This window comes from Epinephelus lanceolatus, chromosome 22, assembly GCF_041903045.1.
Source record: "Epinephelus lanceolatus isolate andai-2023 chromosome 22, ASM4190304v1, whole genome shotgun sequence".
NCBI classification, from domain to species: domain Eukaryota; kingdom Metazoa; phylum Chordata; class Actinopteri; order Perciformes; family Serranidae; genus Epinephelus; species Epinephelus lanceolatus.
The window spans coordinates 14700116-14717470 of NC_135755.1; the positions used below are offsets into that span (position 1 = coordinate 14700116).

The 17355-nt window shown below is 41.7% G+C and overlaps 1 protein-coding gene across 1 annotated transcript; it reads right to left on the bottom strand.

Moving 5' to 3' along the window:
• Positions 1 to 2913: 2913 nt before the first annotated feature.
• On the bottom strand, positions 2914 to 15553 carry faah2b (fatty acid amide hydrolase 2b). Its single transcript, XM_033610403.2, has 11 exons — positions 15245 to 15553; positions 12736 to 12818; positions 11148 to 11284; positions 9686 to 9895; positions 9146 to 9265; positions 8424 to 8559; positions 7968 to 8085; positions 7747 to 7866; positions 4611 to 4722; positions 4250 to 4438; positions 2914 to 3935 (listed from the first exon to the last, which is right to left on the bottom strand). Exons 1-11 carry the CDS (start codon positions 15431 to 15433, stop codon positions 3760 to 3762), a joined length of 1590 nt encoding a protein of 529 aa, XP_033466294.1. The 5' UTR covers positions 15434 to 15553; the 3' UTR covers positions 2914 to 3759.
• Between the last annotated feature and the right edge of the window lie 1802 nt (positions 15554 to 17355).

Here is a 17355-nt window from a genome sequence, read left to right on the forward strand (position 1 = left end):
GAGGTCGTTTCGCATCATTCTTACTCACTTCTAACTTTTAGGGAATTTACCACAGGTTTCCTTTCCTGTGTTTTTTATGTGCCTTTCCCTCCCCTACTTACATTTATAATCAGATTGTGATTAATCTATTTTGGAGGGTTTCTTAAATTCCTTTGCCGTAAAGGGACAGTCCACTCCAAAAATCAAAAATACATATTTTCCCTCTTACCTGTTACAATATTTATCAGTCTTGATTGTTTTGGTGTGAGCTGCAGAGTGTTGGAGATATTGGCCATAGAGATGTCTGCCTTCTCTCCAATATGATGGAGCTATTGTACTGTCGTCAGTCGGAGACCCCTCAATCGACTGAGAATGCTTCGAGTCGAGTAGTTGTCTTTTTTTTTTTGTTGTTGTTTTTTGCTAGTTAGTGTGCTCTGCAGTGTATTTCTGGAGATGTTTTGGTCCCCAGATTTTGCTGCTGATTGAGCGCTCTTGACTTTCTCGCTGCTCTTTGGTACCGTCAGCTGCGGACGTGATGCAGCAACACAGAGAAGGAGAAACTTTCCACCATAAGGCTCCGAGGCAACATTATTTTCTCACTTCTGCTTTGAAGTGATTAATTTACAGCTCACAGATACTTAATTCAACTTTAGAATTTTGTTTGTTATCCAGAAAGCATTGTTAGCTTGTTTGCTGTAATATATGAATGCCACTGCTGCACTGCACATCCTGCTGAGCCCCCGTCAAACTTCAAAATTTGGTATGAAGAAAAAAAACAGAGTCAAATATTTGTTTTAAACGGCCAAATCTGATTCGACTGAGTGGGGTAAAACCTTACTTTCTACCGAACTACACCCGCCAACTTTATCACTGTGCAGCAGGCAGTGTGCATCTACTCATAACAGGTCATGGTTTCTGTAAAGAGACATTACTGTTGAGTTTTTCAAATGTATTTTTTGATGCTTTGAGCACCACAAGCAGAGTCTCATCTAGTTCCATTATATTGGAGAGAAGGCAGACATCTGTACGACCAATATTTCCAACACTCTGCAACTTGGGGTGAACTGTCCCTTTCGCCTGAAGCTGGATATTTCAGCAGGTTTTCTGCAGCATTTTGACCCAAATTGGGCACAATCTAACAGAATCCTGTAAGTTGCACAATTTTAACTATTACAGGAAACCAGTGCACTCAGACTGTATAATGCATATGTTAAAAGGCATACCTCAGCTAAGAAATGGTCCCGTATGTAACTTTACATAACCTGACAACACTTTGTACAGACTAAACAAAGCAGATATAATGTGTTAGTGAGCTATTGAAGGTGTCGGTAGGTGGATCTTGTCACCTTTGGACAGTCAAAGCGCCGCTGGCTGTTGCTTCACATGTATTGTACAGACATAAGTGGTTGCACTTTCCTGTTTCAGAGTGTCTGCAAGTCCTTGAGTCATAAAATGTCTTAAATTCAATTTTATAAATATTACGCTCTAAAAGTCATAGTCATAAATTTGAATTCACAAGGTGTTAATTTCCACATTTTATCTAATTTTATCTATCATTTGAAGTGAAGCTCTTATGTGTGAAAGTCCAAGTTTATGATGTTACAAATCTTCAAACCTACCACTGAACCTTATACTGTCTTCTTCCTATACTTGCACTTACCTGTTCTCAAAATGTAGATGAACCTGACTCACTCTAAGGGTGATATTTCCACTAAAATATTCTACTTCTGCACTGGACCACATATATACTACTTAATTATATACTGACCTGCTGAATATGCTTGAATAAGACAGAGATGATTTATCCCAAAATCACTTTCAAATTTGGCTTAGAATTATCTTGCAACGGTCCTAAAAAGCGTTAAATGCAAGTGTCTGATAGCTTGCGTTCTTGTGTCGGCCAACATAGTTCTCTTCCACGCTTGGCACGCAGAAGTTTCTGTTCTACAACCTCTCTGCTAGATGCCACCAAGTCCTACACACTGGATCTCAAATGTATTCACCACCCACCTTCCCACATGTAAACATGATGTTTCTATTTTCTTTTACTATTTATAATGGGCAACATCTTATTTTATTGTAGAGCTGCATGCAGTGTGTCACTTTGCTCAGCACCTCCTTGCCCCACTGTCGCTCTCTCTGTTCATCGTGAGACAGATGCTGCAGGAGTGCGAGCTCCACACTCGGCGACAGTCGATCAGTGTCCACCTGCATACACAGTGACAGGGCTAACTGTTAGCATCACATGGCTAAGGTCACCTAACATTTATTAACAGGTTTAACGACAGTGGAGTTGAGCCGTTTCACTGTTGAATGTGTGAATGTCCATGTTGGATATTAGCAGCTGCTGTGTAAGCTCATGCTAACCGGCCAGACATCGAACTGACCCATAGTTAAACCAGCTCTGGAGACGGTCCCTCAGTGCTTCTGCATCTAACAACAGCAACAGAAAGTTTGTGGGTTTTTCAAATGTTAACATTGAATTTATGGTTTAATAGGCTAATAGAAGGCAATTTAAATTCCTATTAGATTGTTTTTTGTTTTTCTGAGTACCTGAATACTGTACAATGCAAGTACTGAAATGTGGAAATTACTTAAAGGTCCAGTGTGTAAGATTTAGGGGATTTAGTGACATCTAGTGGTGAGGATTGCAGATTGCAACCAGCTGAAACTTCTCCTGGTTTGAATTCCTTTCGTGTTCATTGCTCAGGAGGTTTTTACCAGGAGCCAAACTATCCGCAGAGGTTTCTTCCTCTGAATTTATATATATATATATAACTGTTGTACAGGTGATTACACACCCAAGAAAACATACTTATTATATTCCATTTCTGGCAGTATATATCACCCTAAATCTAACACACTGGACCTTTAAAATACTCATCCTTAGTTTTATTGTAGGAATCTGAATGTATAAATGACAGAAAAAATTAAGAGGTTTTATTTTTTATTAAATGAAATACATGAATTGCAGCAAAAAACAAACAGGCACCACAACTGATTAACTGCCATTATGCAACATTCACATTACCACACACCCAAGGTTTTGTCAGTGTTTAAACATTTCTAGTAAGTTACAAAACGCTGACACATTTACACGGGTGTTTCATTATTCTGACCTCCTCAGGGATGTGTCAGCACATGTGATTGTCATCTCTCTAGATTAGTTGTTTACACAGGAGATTCTTTAATGTGTACGGAGTCAGGTAACATCCACATTCTCTTAGCGTAGCTCCACTCAGCGTGAACCTGAGCAGAGGAGTCAGTAGTTTTAACAACAGAAACGTGTGTGTGTGTGTGTGTGTGTGTGTGGAGGGCGTTTAAAACCTTGAACATGTTGTCTGCTGACCTTTTGAGAGCTAAAATTGTAACACATGTAACTGTATAGGTGTTGGCAGTCCGGAAACAGGGAAAAACGTCCTGTCAGACACTGGCATCATACTGACGTGTCAAACCAAGTCACCAACAGCCAAAAAAACCCCTCATTATGTGTGTTAATGTGATTGCTAATTATCCATTAATATAAAAATCTATCTTTTTTAAAGCTTGTGCTCATGACTTCATCGTTCCTGAACAGGGTAAAATCATACAAATCATGACTGACACTTATTGGAACAACTGATTGGTGCAAAAATCACTTGTTTCCACTCGAACATTCAGCGATCTGATTGTACCTCTTTGTGTACTACAGCAAGCAGCAAGGCAGATAAGAGAGTACCACAATCTTTAATCCAACTGGCTCCAGTCTGGAGATTTGGTAACGACTGTCAGTGTGTGGTTTCAGTTGGCCCCGGGGTCCCTCCAGCCGCCGAACGTCTTCTCCAGGTACAGAGCCACCTCCAGGGTCAGATGGTCCTGCAGCTTCCCAGCAGCGACCTGCACACCCAGAGGGAGACCCTCCTCACCCAGACCCAGGGGGCACTGGGTGACTGGCAGCCCGAGGATGTTGATTACACCTGGAGGTACGTGGGAATAAAAACAAGACTGGAGCACATTCTGAGCACTTTACTACAGGTCCTGTCACTGCAAATACTACATGTTGTGTTTGATCAATTTAGTGGAGCATTCACGTGAAAGAAAACTCTAGGTAATTATGCAACTTTATAACTAAATTAGTCCCTGATTCAGACCAAAGCAAGACAACTCTGGGTCTGAAAGCACCCTAATATTCAGGCCTGTACAGTAAATATGTAGTAGGAGTAAAGGTGTGTGTTCCTGCCCTGAGACTGAACACATGAAGCAGGACTGTTGAAATCTGACGAGGACTGACCTGTGTAGGCGAAGTCGAAGGGTCTGAAGAGCGGGTGGTGGTGTTTGGGAGCCACTCTGGGGTGTGAGGGGTAAAGAAAAACACCGTCTGTCCCCAACAACTCGTCTACCTCCTTCTGCAGCTTTTCCTTCTGCTGGATGATGAAGGGCGAGGGTTTGGACACATGGGTCATCTCCAGCAGGCCCAGACCTGAACACGTCACACACACACACACACACACACACACACACACACACACACATCATGGAAACTTGTACAGCTGCAGCTTTAAGACAGCTTCTACCAGAATAAAACAGTCATCCTGTTTTATTCAGAATTCAAAACACTCTTTAAGGTATAATATATGTTTTTCCCTTCTTACCGATAGCGGCCATCGTGTGCTCTGATTTCCCTATCAACCATTTCAGCAGCTCCCACAGAGGCCACACAGGTCGCCCTGGTTCTCCCATCAGCTCAGCAAATGGCGTAGGAGTCTAAGAAAAGGATACATTTTAAACACTAACAGTCACATAGAAGACACAGTGTGTACATCATGCTTCAGTTACCACACTGCTGTGCTGTTCCTGGTCATCAACAGACAGTCATGTGGTTGCTATTTTCTGTTTCCACCCGACTATCACACTGGTAACACTGATCTGCGACAGCTCCCTTACTATACTGTGAGTGTTATCTCAACACCATGCTTTTAATTAAAGCGAGTGATAAAGTAGTACCTTAAAATAGGAAATGCACACTTGTACAGTGCACCAAAATATTATAGAAACACATTCTCTCTTCTCATAAATTGTGACGCCTGAAATATTGCAATAAAAATCTACTTAAATCAAAAAATGGAAAGCAGCCAGAATAAAGAAGTTACCATGGAACTATAATGTGTCCTCTACGTAATCTCACAGGGTTTTCTCCATTGCAGTAATACCACTCTATAACATGTACTGACCTTAAAGGGACAGTTCATCCTAAAATCCAAAACATATTTTTTCTCTTACCTGTAGTGCTTTTTATCAGTCTAGATTGTTTTGCTCTGAGTTGCTGAGTGTTGGAGATATCAGTTGTAGAGATGTCTGCCTTCTCTCTAATATAATGGAACTAGATGGCACTCAGCTTGTGGTGCTCAAAGTGCCAAAAAATACATTTGAAAAACTCAACATCAGTGTCTCTTAACAGAAATCATGATCTGGTTACTCAAGATAATCCACAGACCTTGTTGTGAGCAGTTTCATGTAGGAACTATTTTCTCTCTACTGAACAACACCCGACAACGGTATCACTGCACAGAAGGAAACGTGCATCTACTCATGGACATGAGGCTTCTCGGCTGAGCTGTAATGTAAGCTAGCTCAGTCAGTCCCTGATTTCACAGCAGCTTTTCAAAAAAATTGCATTGTGCGTTGCTGTGTTTTCAGGCTTTATTTTGCTATGAAACTGCAGGAGCAACTTAAAAAAGCAAGAATATACCGGTATGCAACTTTCTTGTATAATTCACTAAAAGTGTACTTGTTTCACTGAGAACAAAACTGTACTGTTTTGAGTTTTTGATTTACACAATGCTAACGTTACCACTAAGGGCCCATTTATGCTCAACGTTAAATACGGATCCGGATACGGACGGAGCCTTCTGTCCATGCTCTGCGTTCATTTCGTCCGTATTTCTGCACGTTTGTAAAGCTTACGGATACGGGCCAAACAGAGCAGTACCACCGGGAACCGTGGGGGCAGTTTTGCTGTCACTACCCGATACGTAGTTCTAGTGAGACACAAAGAAGAAATAACAATTTAATTTCTCTCATCGGCAGTACTAGAGAAAAGAATTCTCCGTCTTCCAGTCGCGATGTATTTAACGGCCTCACCGACCACCGCCTCCTACAACGCTCCCTCTGTTTTTGTCTTTTATGCAAGAGGTACATTATCAATATCTCCTCCACAGTCATCGCCATGTTTGTTTTTGAGTTTGTTGTTGTCATAAACCTTTGACGCTGGGCTGCCGCCTGGTGGATATATTGGTTAACATCCATGCCAACGTAAAGGACGCATTGAAGCATGTGGGCAGTGACGGTAACATCGTTTGAAACGGACGTATACATTTTCATACGTAAAGGGAGCATAAATGAGCCCTAACGTGGTTGTGTTGTTTTTTATACTGTTCACAATGTAGACACTGTAAAGTCCAAGACAAATTTCCCACTGGGACAAATAAAGTCTGTCCTATCCTATCCTAACCATGCATATTAAATCAAACTCACCTTGATTCTGTCAGCACATGTAATTGATCTGGATTGAACAGCCTCTGTCATGGTTATCTGTCTTGCCTGTTGTCTACGTGCTGCAGTATCCATCCTTCAGGTGTGTTTGACGAAATAGTGTTGTATTCTTTGACTTTTATTTGTGTTCCACCACAACGTTCAGTAATTTTATTTATTTGTTTTTTTTAGGTAACTGTGAGACATTTGTGTTGCCAAGTCTGTGCCTTCACAACTAAAAACAAGGAAGTGAGTTTGGTGACATTATGCAGGGGACTTTTACGATTGATGAAACTCATAGGAAACTACGATCATTGTTTAAATTTGCAGTAAAGCTGCAGTGATTGGATAAAATTACATTACATTACAGTCATGCAAAATTCACGGGGATTGGATAAATTTGCGTTAACTGCTGCGATTGCAGCTTCTGGAGGGGCTGCTCAATGGTGCTAGGTGACACAGTTGGTGGGTGGAGTTAGGTTGAAAGAAAATTGCTCCTACATGAAACTGCTCACAACAAGGGGATTTTTTGAATATGGATTTTTTTATTTTGGGGTGAATTGTCCCTTTAATGTGGATGCTAAGATACATTATAGGTCTCCTTTTCTGTTGGAGTAGTTGAGCAGGTTTGCTCCCGTTTGTGTGCGACACTTCTACCACTTACCACTGGGTTAATCTTTAACAGTGTATTGTATTTTATTAGATTATCATGTTTGTTTTCATGTAATCATATCTGTCAAATGAACACAGAAAAGTAACAGTATTTCCCTCTGACATGTCATGGAGTAGAAATATAAAGTAGTACCTCAAAATTGTGCCAAAGTTCAGCATTTAGTAAATGCTCTTAAATATTTTCCACCACAACAGCTCTTGTGTCAAATTAAATACAAATTTGAAGAAAAATTTTTCAGACCAAGTGAATTAGTAACAGCACGGCAGTAAGTATAACAACTTATCAGACTAACTGAAGGACCCTGCAGCCCTCAGAGGTGTGTCTGTGTGTGAGTGTGGTATGCTGTGCTCTGGCAGCTAAACAGATTAGTGAACCATTTCTAAGCAGCAGACTACAATAGGTGCTGTGACTAAGATCCGGCCTGCTTTCTTTCACTGTGAAACGTGTCTTTTCTATGAGAGAGTCTTGAGTAACAAACGCCTGTTCCTCTCCTGTCCTCCCTGTTTCTCCTCCTCCTGCTACGAGGAAAACTGATAAAAACACTCTGATAAAAACACTTTGCTCTGACTCAGGATGTCACCTACCTTGCCCTCATCATCAGGAAGAGCCATGTAGGTGTCCCAGATTTGGAAGCCATATCGGAGCCCGGGGAAACTCACTTCTTTGACTTTCACTCCAAGGTCAGCCTCCAGACTCTTCACCACCTGGAGGACAAAACGTGAGGATTTTAATTCTAAAAACCTGACTGATAAACCTGATTTTGCAATGTTTCGCAAAGTCAAGGCAAGGGTTGGTTTCAACAAACCTTCCTCTGAATCTCCATGAGCTCTTTGCTGACAGGATACGTCATCTGAGAGCCGCCATCGTGAGGGATGGTGAAGAACCGCAGCTTTTTTAGGTCCACTTTTTTGTTTAATGACAACCTGTGAACACACGTAAAGAAATACTGCTGGTTAGACAAACATTAGTGTAGAACCTTGAAGACATAACATCTAAACACACACACTGTCAGCAGCTAGGTGTGTGTCTGACTCTTGGCCCTGTAGAGTACTGTGGATTGTGTTTCACGGGGTGGTTTACATTCACTTGATAAGAGCTTAAGTCAGTTAAGACATTATTTACATTTCTAAATGGCATATTTGCATTTAACTCCCCTCACACCCTGACTGTTACCTGAGGGAAACTGTTTGTGATGGGAACAATGAGAGCTACATGTAGAGACGTATATGCTGCATCAGCTGCATATGTATCTGGCTCTTACATGTGAGCGTTGGGTCCCGCCATGATCTTGAGCATAGGCAGCAGGTCCTCGGCGTAGCGGCACATGGGACCACTGCTACAGTACTCTGGGTGTCTGCCAGTACAAGGAGGGTACTGGTTGTCAAGGGACACGACACCTGTAGAAACACATCACAGTTACAGAGAAGTCTGGTATATTGTGTGTTCTTTAAACCTGCAATAACTAATTTTTGGCCACTTGGGGGCAGCAGAGACAAGCTGTAAAGACAGCACTGACATATTAACACCTTTTAAGTTTATCTTGTGCCCACCTGATTAATGGAAGCCAAGCAGCAACCTCAAGGGCTAAAAAATGAAGCCAACACAAAAGAGCCCAAAAACTGCAGTTCCTGTAATGGCCACTTGAGGCTGGCTCCAGGAGTGAGTCAATCCCCATAGACCTCCATGTTAAAATGTCAAACTTTACAGCTGATATAAACATATTTACAGCCTGGAACAAAACATGTGGCCTCTTTAGCTAATTTCCTCGTTTATGACAACTGTACGGCAGATGCATTTTTATCTAAGTTAAATGTTAATAAGGCTTAAGCAGGATTTATACTTGTGCGGCAGACTCTACGCACGTTGCCTAACCCTAAAAAACATATAGATATTTAATTTTGATAAACTGAAATGAGTATTTAGGGGTTGAATAAATGCCAGGAGAGGGACTTTAATATACATTTAACATTTAGCTTCTCTTACCAGGGGTGGTTTTATGGCCAAATATTCCATTGAAGAAACAGGGCATACGGATGCTGCCTCCAATGTCTGAGCCCACGCCAATGACTGCACCTGCTGCTCCCAGTATACTGCCCTCCCCGCCTGAGGCAGGCAGAGGGAAGAGGGGATAAACGGACAGAGAGGAGAAATAAGTTGGTCGGTTTGCTTTATCTGTTTTAACCACAGTGATGTGTATTTACAGTGGTGAATCACTCCATAAGGAACATTTAACTTCAGCTTTATACAGCTATTTTTCACACATGCAGTAGAACTCCCTGAAACCTGAGCAGGTTTCGTTAGTTCCCCTTTAAGGAACCAGAGCCAGAGCCTTTGTGTCTGTGTCTGCACTGTGCTGTAATTTGATTATCAGGCAACACCAGGGCTATTCCTGGAGACAAACAGACAATTAGCTGTTCTGAATAAATGCTCCTTGTCTCTAAGCCCTCAATGTCCACAACAGGATCCTCTGCCTAAAACTTGATCCTTAAGGTCACCGTTAAGCTATAAGTTGACATTTCTCACCTGAACTTCCTCCTGGTATCCTCTCCAGGTCATACGGGTTGCTAGTGATGCCGTGGAGGTGGTTGTGGGACTCGCACCACATGCACAGTTCACTGGTGTTGGTGACGCCCATCGGGATGGCGCCCGCTCTCTTCAGCAGGGCCACCGGAGGAGCATCGACAGTGGCCACGACTCCTCGCCTGGAGATCACACCTGTCGTGAGGGGCATACCTGCAAGACAGAAATGTGTTTAAGGTCCAGTGTGTAATTAAGGGGGTTCAGTGGCATCTAGCAGTGAGGACTGCAACCCGGCTGGATTTTCTTCAGCGTTCATTGTCCAGGGAGTTTTTATCATGAGCCAAATCATCTGAAGAGGTCTCTTCCTCTCTCTAGCCCAGCGCCTGCCAATGTGTGCTCACCTTTTTTCTCTGATAACTTAAAGTGTGCGCAACTTTTATCTGATCCAGACGTTCAGGAGGTTTTTGCCAGGAGCTGAATTATCCATAGAGGTCTCCTCCGCTCCAAAACAAACAGACCCTGTGATTTAAACTGGTAAAAACACTGAATAAAGCAGGTTTACATAAAAAAACAATGTTCTTCCGACACTGCTCGTTTCAGAAGAGGCTGCTTACTTTGGTGCCCAATGCAATACCGCAATTGGCCCTATCTAGAGCCAGTGTTTGGTTTGTCTTCACAGACACTCCTTGCCAGATTGTTCTTCGCCTACACGCAAGACTTTCCAGCGTTTGTTTCCGGGCTGCTTCCTTAATATCAACCCAACCCATCCCTGACTCTCCTGCCTCGTTTGCCCTCCGGTAAATCACTCTGCCTTCTGTTTTCGACCACAAGCTCTGCTGGCCCCCTGGTTCCTGTTCACCGGTTTCCTGCAGCTGTCTGGAAAGTCCATCACCCAGCTTTCCAAAGTGAGTTTACCGGTTCTGTCACCTGTGATCTTCTGAGCTGTGGATTGCTTCGTTGTGTGGCAGCACACTTCGCCCTTGTGTGTGCACCGCAGATTCCACATTTCATCACTGCTGTTAAGCTCCCCCTGTCCACACCCGGCTTCGCACTTTTTGGCACCTCAGCTCTTCTTACATCGCTCTCTGCCTGCCCCTTCTCATTACCATTGCACACAATTGAACTGTCTGCTGTGCGTGTGCGCCTGGCAGAAGCCGGCACCTCACCTGTGTGCTGCTTCAGCGTTTCACGCAGAGAGCTACGGACTGACTCTCCTGATGTTGCTTTTGGCTCCAAACTCCACCTGTTACTCTGGACCTTTAAAATGCTCAACTGCAACATGAAATAAACTCTAAACAGACTGACAACAAAGCTGCCTCATAGCCTTACATATTTAACAATAACAGCTGTTAAACTGTACATTTAAACTATCCAAGTAGCAGTTTGTAGGTGAATTTATGTTATTAGTGTCAAACGTCCCTCACGTCCAAGTGGGGAGACAGGAGATTAGATGTCTGGACTTTACCCTGGAGGGAGAAGGACTCTTTGACAGAGAGTGGGACTCCCAGTAAAGGCAGTCGGTCCTCCAGCACCTCCTCTCCTCCAGTTTCCTCCTCAATCAGCTTATCGACCTGGGTGGCCTCCTGCAGGGCAGCATCAAACCTGGACAGAGACAGAGATATATTATTTGACAGAATTCTGCTTAATTCCTGATTTATAAAAAAGGCTTGATTTTAAGATTCATGCATCGTAGTGGAAACTAAGTATGGCAGAATTCAAGCGTCACCATGACAGTTCATATAATTAATATACTTTCAGTTACAAATTTAAGATTTTCTGTGTAAATATGACAAATGATAAATATGATGATGGCATGAGTACATTTTGTAGAGGAGTAAAGTTATAAAGGTAAGTGGCAGCATTGAAAATAAATAATTTAGCTGCAAGCGCACACAAAGAAGAAGAATAAAAGAAGAAACATGGGAGCACAACAGGGCTCCAACTAGCTAATATTGTTATTATCAATTAATCTGAGCAGTTTGCAGACTTGGAGCAGTAAGCTCCAAGTGGGGGAGTTCCAGCCAACAGTTCAGTCAGCCTGTTGGTTATCGAGGCGTATTAGAGCTATGTTACGTCAACAGCTACAGAAAATATAGTCCCTGTTATGTTACATTACATCGAAGGTGTTGGGGAAGATTCTCAGGCCTCCAGGTCATAGTAATTCTAAGTGCTAAATCAAAGGTAACTGGACTTGCTTGAGTTTCTTGAAGACGTTTTGCCTTTCATCCACCAAACCAACAAAGCCACTTGGATGAGAGGAGAACCCATCCATCCGTTTTCAACTGCTTATCTGAAGCCGAGTCGCGGGGGCAGCAGGCGGAGCAAAGTATTCCAGAAGTCACTCTCTCCAGCAACACTTTCCAGCTCCTTCTGGGTGGCCCTGAGGCGTTCCCAGGCCAGATGAGATATATAATTCCTCCATCATGTTCTGGGTATGCCCAGAGGCCTCCTACCAGTGCCTGGGACACTTCCAGTGGGAGGCGCCCAGGAGGCATCCTGATCAGATGCCCAAACCAACTCAACTGACCCATTTCAACGTGAAGGAGCAGCGGCTCTACTCCAAGCTCCCTCCAGATGTCTGAGCTCCTTTACTCTATCTCTAAGGCTGAGCCCAGACACCCTCCTAAGGAAACTCATTCTGGCTGCTTGTATCGGCAACCTCATTCCTCACGACCTCACTACCCAGAGCTCATGACCATTGGTGAAGGTTGGGATGTAGATGGACCAGCACGACAGCCCGGCACAGTGTCCACATGACTGCAGACGCCGCGCCAAACTGCCGATCCATCTCACATTCAGTTGCCTACGATACAGCAATTGGGATTATCATGACCTGGTTATCCACAGAAGATTACTTCGATTACATGCAATAAAATTCCACAATTCTCCAAAACTTTAAGGATTTTACTAATTCTTTGACTTTTCCATGCCTGGAAAATGAGACTGAAATTCCATGACTTTGGGGGTGACATTAACAGATCAATCTCTGCAGCTGTAGAGCACAGTAAACATAAAGAGATAAAAGTATCTCAGGGAGAATGATTCTTTCTTGCCTGTCTTTTGTTACAGCATTCAGAAAAGGGTTGACTTCCTGGATCCTGTCAATGTAAGCCCGCACCACCTCCACACTCGACACCTGCAGACACACAATAGTACACAGGTGCACAACACAAAAAAAAAACAAGTCACGCTGAAAGAACTGTATAAAATCATTGCAGTGCATTCCTCCAGGTGAGGTATGAAACAGGTTTGTCCTAAAGACGAGGAGGGGGAGAGGAAAAGATATTATTTTTTAACTTTTTATGTTCTGCCACCAACTTATTAATGTGCATGGATATACCATAGGGCTGCAGTGATTTTCATTACAGATTACTGTGCTGGTTGGGTTTTTTTCTCAGTTCACTTAATCATTCTTTTTATACTATGAAAGATATTGTTAAAAAAAAAACCTGAACATATTCACATTTCACAAGCAGAGACTAGTGTATTTTTCACGGTGGCCCTGGGGGTCAAACGAAATGGGACGTTTCACAAAATTCTACATCTCACAAAACATGACAACTTTTCATAAAACTCCAACATTTTACACAATACAACATCTCACAAAACATGACATTTAAAAAACATTTTACAAAACAATTCATTTTCTGAAGTGTTTTCTGAAATGTGTTTGTGAAATGTTGTGTTTTGTGAGATGTTGTTGTGTTTTAACCCTTAAGGCCACTGTAATTTTTTCCTTAAAAATGGCTTAGACAAATCATCAATTGATTAGTTGATTGATAGTTGTTTCGGCTCTATATAAGAGAAACCTGCACAACACACTGCCATCCAGTTAAATAAATACAAGATTTGTGAATTTAAAGGCGCTGTATGTAAGAATGTCAAAACAGTTACTGCACTCAAATTCAAAATACTGCCGCCAGTCATGTCCGCACCCCCTCCCCTACAGATTCGAGGTTGCTGGACAGCGGCACGCTGGAGACTGATTTGTTTGCCCACGGGCGGCTGCCGTGGCAGGGCCGCGTCACCGCATCCTTGATCTTCAGTTTTCCAGCGGACCGTTCGAGCAAGTCCGGCTTCTCTGCTGCTAACGCTGCTCCCGGGATACAGCTGAGGAGGAGCCGGCTGCTAATGCTATGTACCGGGACACTGCTAATGCTGCTTGCCGTGCTGCTGTAGCTCAGTCGTAACTGTAACTGATGCTGAGACTCTACTGACTGTGTGACTGGTAGACGGTGGTTGGTGGCGCAACAGGCCAAAACACAAATTCAAAACATAAACATGATTTGCAGACTGTAAAAATGTTTTTTAAATGCGAATATTCTGGCTGTACTGTTGTTGTTGGTGAGATCAGTATGTCATATGAACATTATTCCTTAGTCCCTGTGACATATTAGAAGGATTTTATGACTATTTGCTTTAGATTTCTTACATATAGCTCCTATATACACATATATATATATGTCCTATAGCAGGCCCTCTGCTGCTCTGCTGACGCCTCTTTTCTGGTTGGTCTGGCAGGAACCGTCCCGCGCTGTACTTCGGCAGTAGCTCAGTCCGTTGGGACTTGGGTTGGGAACCGGAGGGTCGCCTGTTCAAGTCCCCGTATGGAGCGTGGACTGGTAGCTGGAGAGGTGCCAGTTCACCTCCTGGGCACTGCCGAGGTGCCCCTGAGCAAGGCACCGAACCCCCCAACCGCTCGGAGCGCCTGTCATGGGCAGCCCACTCTGACATCTCTCCACTTAGTGCATGTATAGGTCCTGTTTGTGCATGTGTGTGTTCAGATCTGTGTGTAATTGACAAACAGAGTGAAAAATTGAATTCCCCCTCGGGGATTAATAAAGTATGTAAAATTTAAAAAAAAAATTTTTAATTTAATAGTAATGACTTTGTAGTGTTGAACTATGTTGCTCCCCCTCTTCAATTTACCTTGGATAGTGCTGCAACTAACAATTATTTTTAATTTCGATTAATCGCTTAGTTGTTTAGGGATGCACGATAATATCAACACATCGGTATCGGCCGATATCGGCTGACAACTACTCGATTAATTGCAGCTCTAATTTTGGATGCCTTACAATATGATGCACATGCAAAGCCCTACCTATACCTGTCTGATTGTCTCAATAAAATTAAAATCACATGTCTCATAAAAGGCTACAGGGACCTTACAGAACAGCTGCTCCTATTGTGCCCATTTATTATGATGATAAAACACACAGGTGTTGTTATTCCACAGGTGTTACTGAGTCATTATAAAGGCGTGCAGGCTTGGAAAGAAAATGAAACTGTGGGGACTAGATCCTGTGAGACTGGACCAGAGGTGGAGCTTGCTTTGGCTATAATAATGTTTTTATTTATTGGAAAAACAAGCTTTATGAATGTCAGAGAAAATAACCGAGCCAGATGTTGAGACTGACAGCTTGCTGCTCAGTAGCCTAACTTTTACCATCCTACACAGACATTAACATAAAAATATTTCAGTAATAATAAATGATTGGGTCTAATGAAGAATCTGGTCTATCCAGCAGCGGTTGTCTCGCAGTGTGACCGGGTACACACCTCTTTTCGCCGTATCTTCTTGGCGAGCTGCGTGGCTGACATGACCAGGAGAGGGCTGCTGACGGGCGGAAGCTTCTTCCCGGACATAGCAGGTCTCCGAGGTGACAGGAGCCGAAACAGCATGAAGACGACTCCCATCAGCGCCTTATAGAGCCACACCTGAGCCTTCTCCAGGCGGCTCAGAGCCATGTTTGCTCCGCGGGGAAAGGACGGAGGGTCAGCGGTTGTTCGGCCGTGGTCACGCCGACACTGTTGCCTACACGATGGGACTCCTCCTCCAGCTGCTGGACGTTAGCCTCTATATATCCACCTGCTACAGCAAGTCAGCTCAGGTTAGTGTGGAGAACCATTTCCGCCTGTGTCATGAAAATAAAAGACCCTGTTGAGTCATTACAGCCGGAAACAATGACTTAGGATTTTTAAAACAAATATGACATAGTATCTCAAAATAGTCACTTCCTATGTCATTATCTTGAGGTACTAAGTCATTATTTTGTGATACTAAGCCATTATTTTCAGCCCTATGTCATTATCTTGAGGTACTAAGTCATTTTTTTGAGGTAATAAGTTTTTTTGTGTGTAGTACTTATTAAATATTTTCAAATACAAAGTAATTTTTTAGATACTAAGTCATTATTTTCAGTCCTATCATGTCATTATCTTGAGGTGCTAAGTCATTATTTTGTGATACTAAGTCATTATTTTCCATCCTACGTCATTATCTCGAGGTACGAAGTCATTATTTTGTGATACCAAGCCATTATTTTCAGTCCTACGTCATTATCTCGAGGTGCTAAGTCATTATTTTGCTATACTAAGTCATTATTTTCAGTCCTATGTCATTATCTTGAGGTACTAAGTCATTATTTTGCTATACTAAGTCATTATTTTCAGTCCTATGTCATTATCTTGAGGTACTAAGTCATTATTTTGCTATACTAAGTCATTATTTTCAGTCCTATGTCATTATCTTGAGGTGCTAAGTCATTATTTTCAGTCCTACATCATTATCTTCAGGTACTAAGTCATTATTTTGCTATACTAAGTCATTATTTTCAGTCCTACATCATTATCTTGAGGTACTAAGTCATTATTTTGCTATACTAAGTCGTTATTTTCAGTCCTATGTCATTATCTTGAGGTACTAAGTCATTATTTTCAGTCCTACATCATTATCTTGAGGTACTAAGTCAGTATTTTGCTATACTAAGTCATTATTTTCAGTCCCATGTCATTATCTTGAGGTGCTAAGTCATTATTTTGTGATACTAAGCCATTATTTTCAGCCCTATGTCATTATCTTGAGGTACTAAGTCATTATTTTCAGGTAAGTTTTTTTTGTGTGTGGTACTTATTAAATATTTTCAAATACAAAGTAATTTTTTAGATACTAAGTCATTTTGATATTTTAAGGGTTTCAATCATGATATACTCATTTTTGAGATACTAATTGAGTATCAAGCATTAATTAAGTCATTATTTTGCTATACTAAGTCATTATTTTCAGTTCCTATGTCATTATCTTGAGGTACTAATCATTATTCTTTAAGCTACTTTTTTTTATTATTTTGGGGTACTAAGTAAATAGTTTGAAATACTGAGTCATCCTATTGAGATTCTAAGTCATTTTGAGATGCTGGGTCATTATTTGGAGGTAATAATTCATTATTTTGAGATGCAAAATCCTGAGGCTTTTTTGGGATATTGAGTTATTATTCAAAGATACCAAGTCTAGTAATTTTGAGAAACTAAGTCATTGTGTTGAGGTACAAAGTCATTATTTTGAGTTCCTATGTCATTATCTTGAGGTACTTAGTCAATATTCAGACATGCTAAGTCGTTATTTTGAGGTACTAAGTCAATATTTTGAGTTCCTATGTCATTATCTTGAGGTACTTAGTCAATATTCAGATATAAGTCATTATCTTGAGGTACTAAGTCATTATTCAGTGATCCTAAGTTGTTATTTTCAGGTACTAAGTCAATATTTTGAAATATTAGGTCATTTTCAGGTGCTAAGTCATTACGCTACTTTGAAGTTTAAATCGTTACTAAGTCATTTTGAGATGCTAATTCATAATTTTGAGATACTAAGTCATTATTTTGAAATA

Bases quoted from the DNA above. Each gene is read 5' to 3' on its own strand.
- faah2b (XM_033610403.2), bottom strand. From the start codon at position 15,433: ATGGCTCTGAGCCGCCTGGAGAAGGCTCAGGTGTGGCTCTATAAGGCG. The intron at 9,896-11,147 runs GTAAAGTCCAGA...TCTGTCTTGCAG, and splicing joins AGAGTCCTTCTCCCTCCAGG to GTATGCCCCTCACGACAGGT. The intron at 3,936-4,249 runs GTCAGTCCTCGT...ACGTACCTCCAG, and splicing joins CTTCGACTTCGCCTACACAG to GTGTAATCAACATCCTCGGG.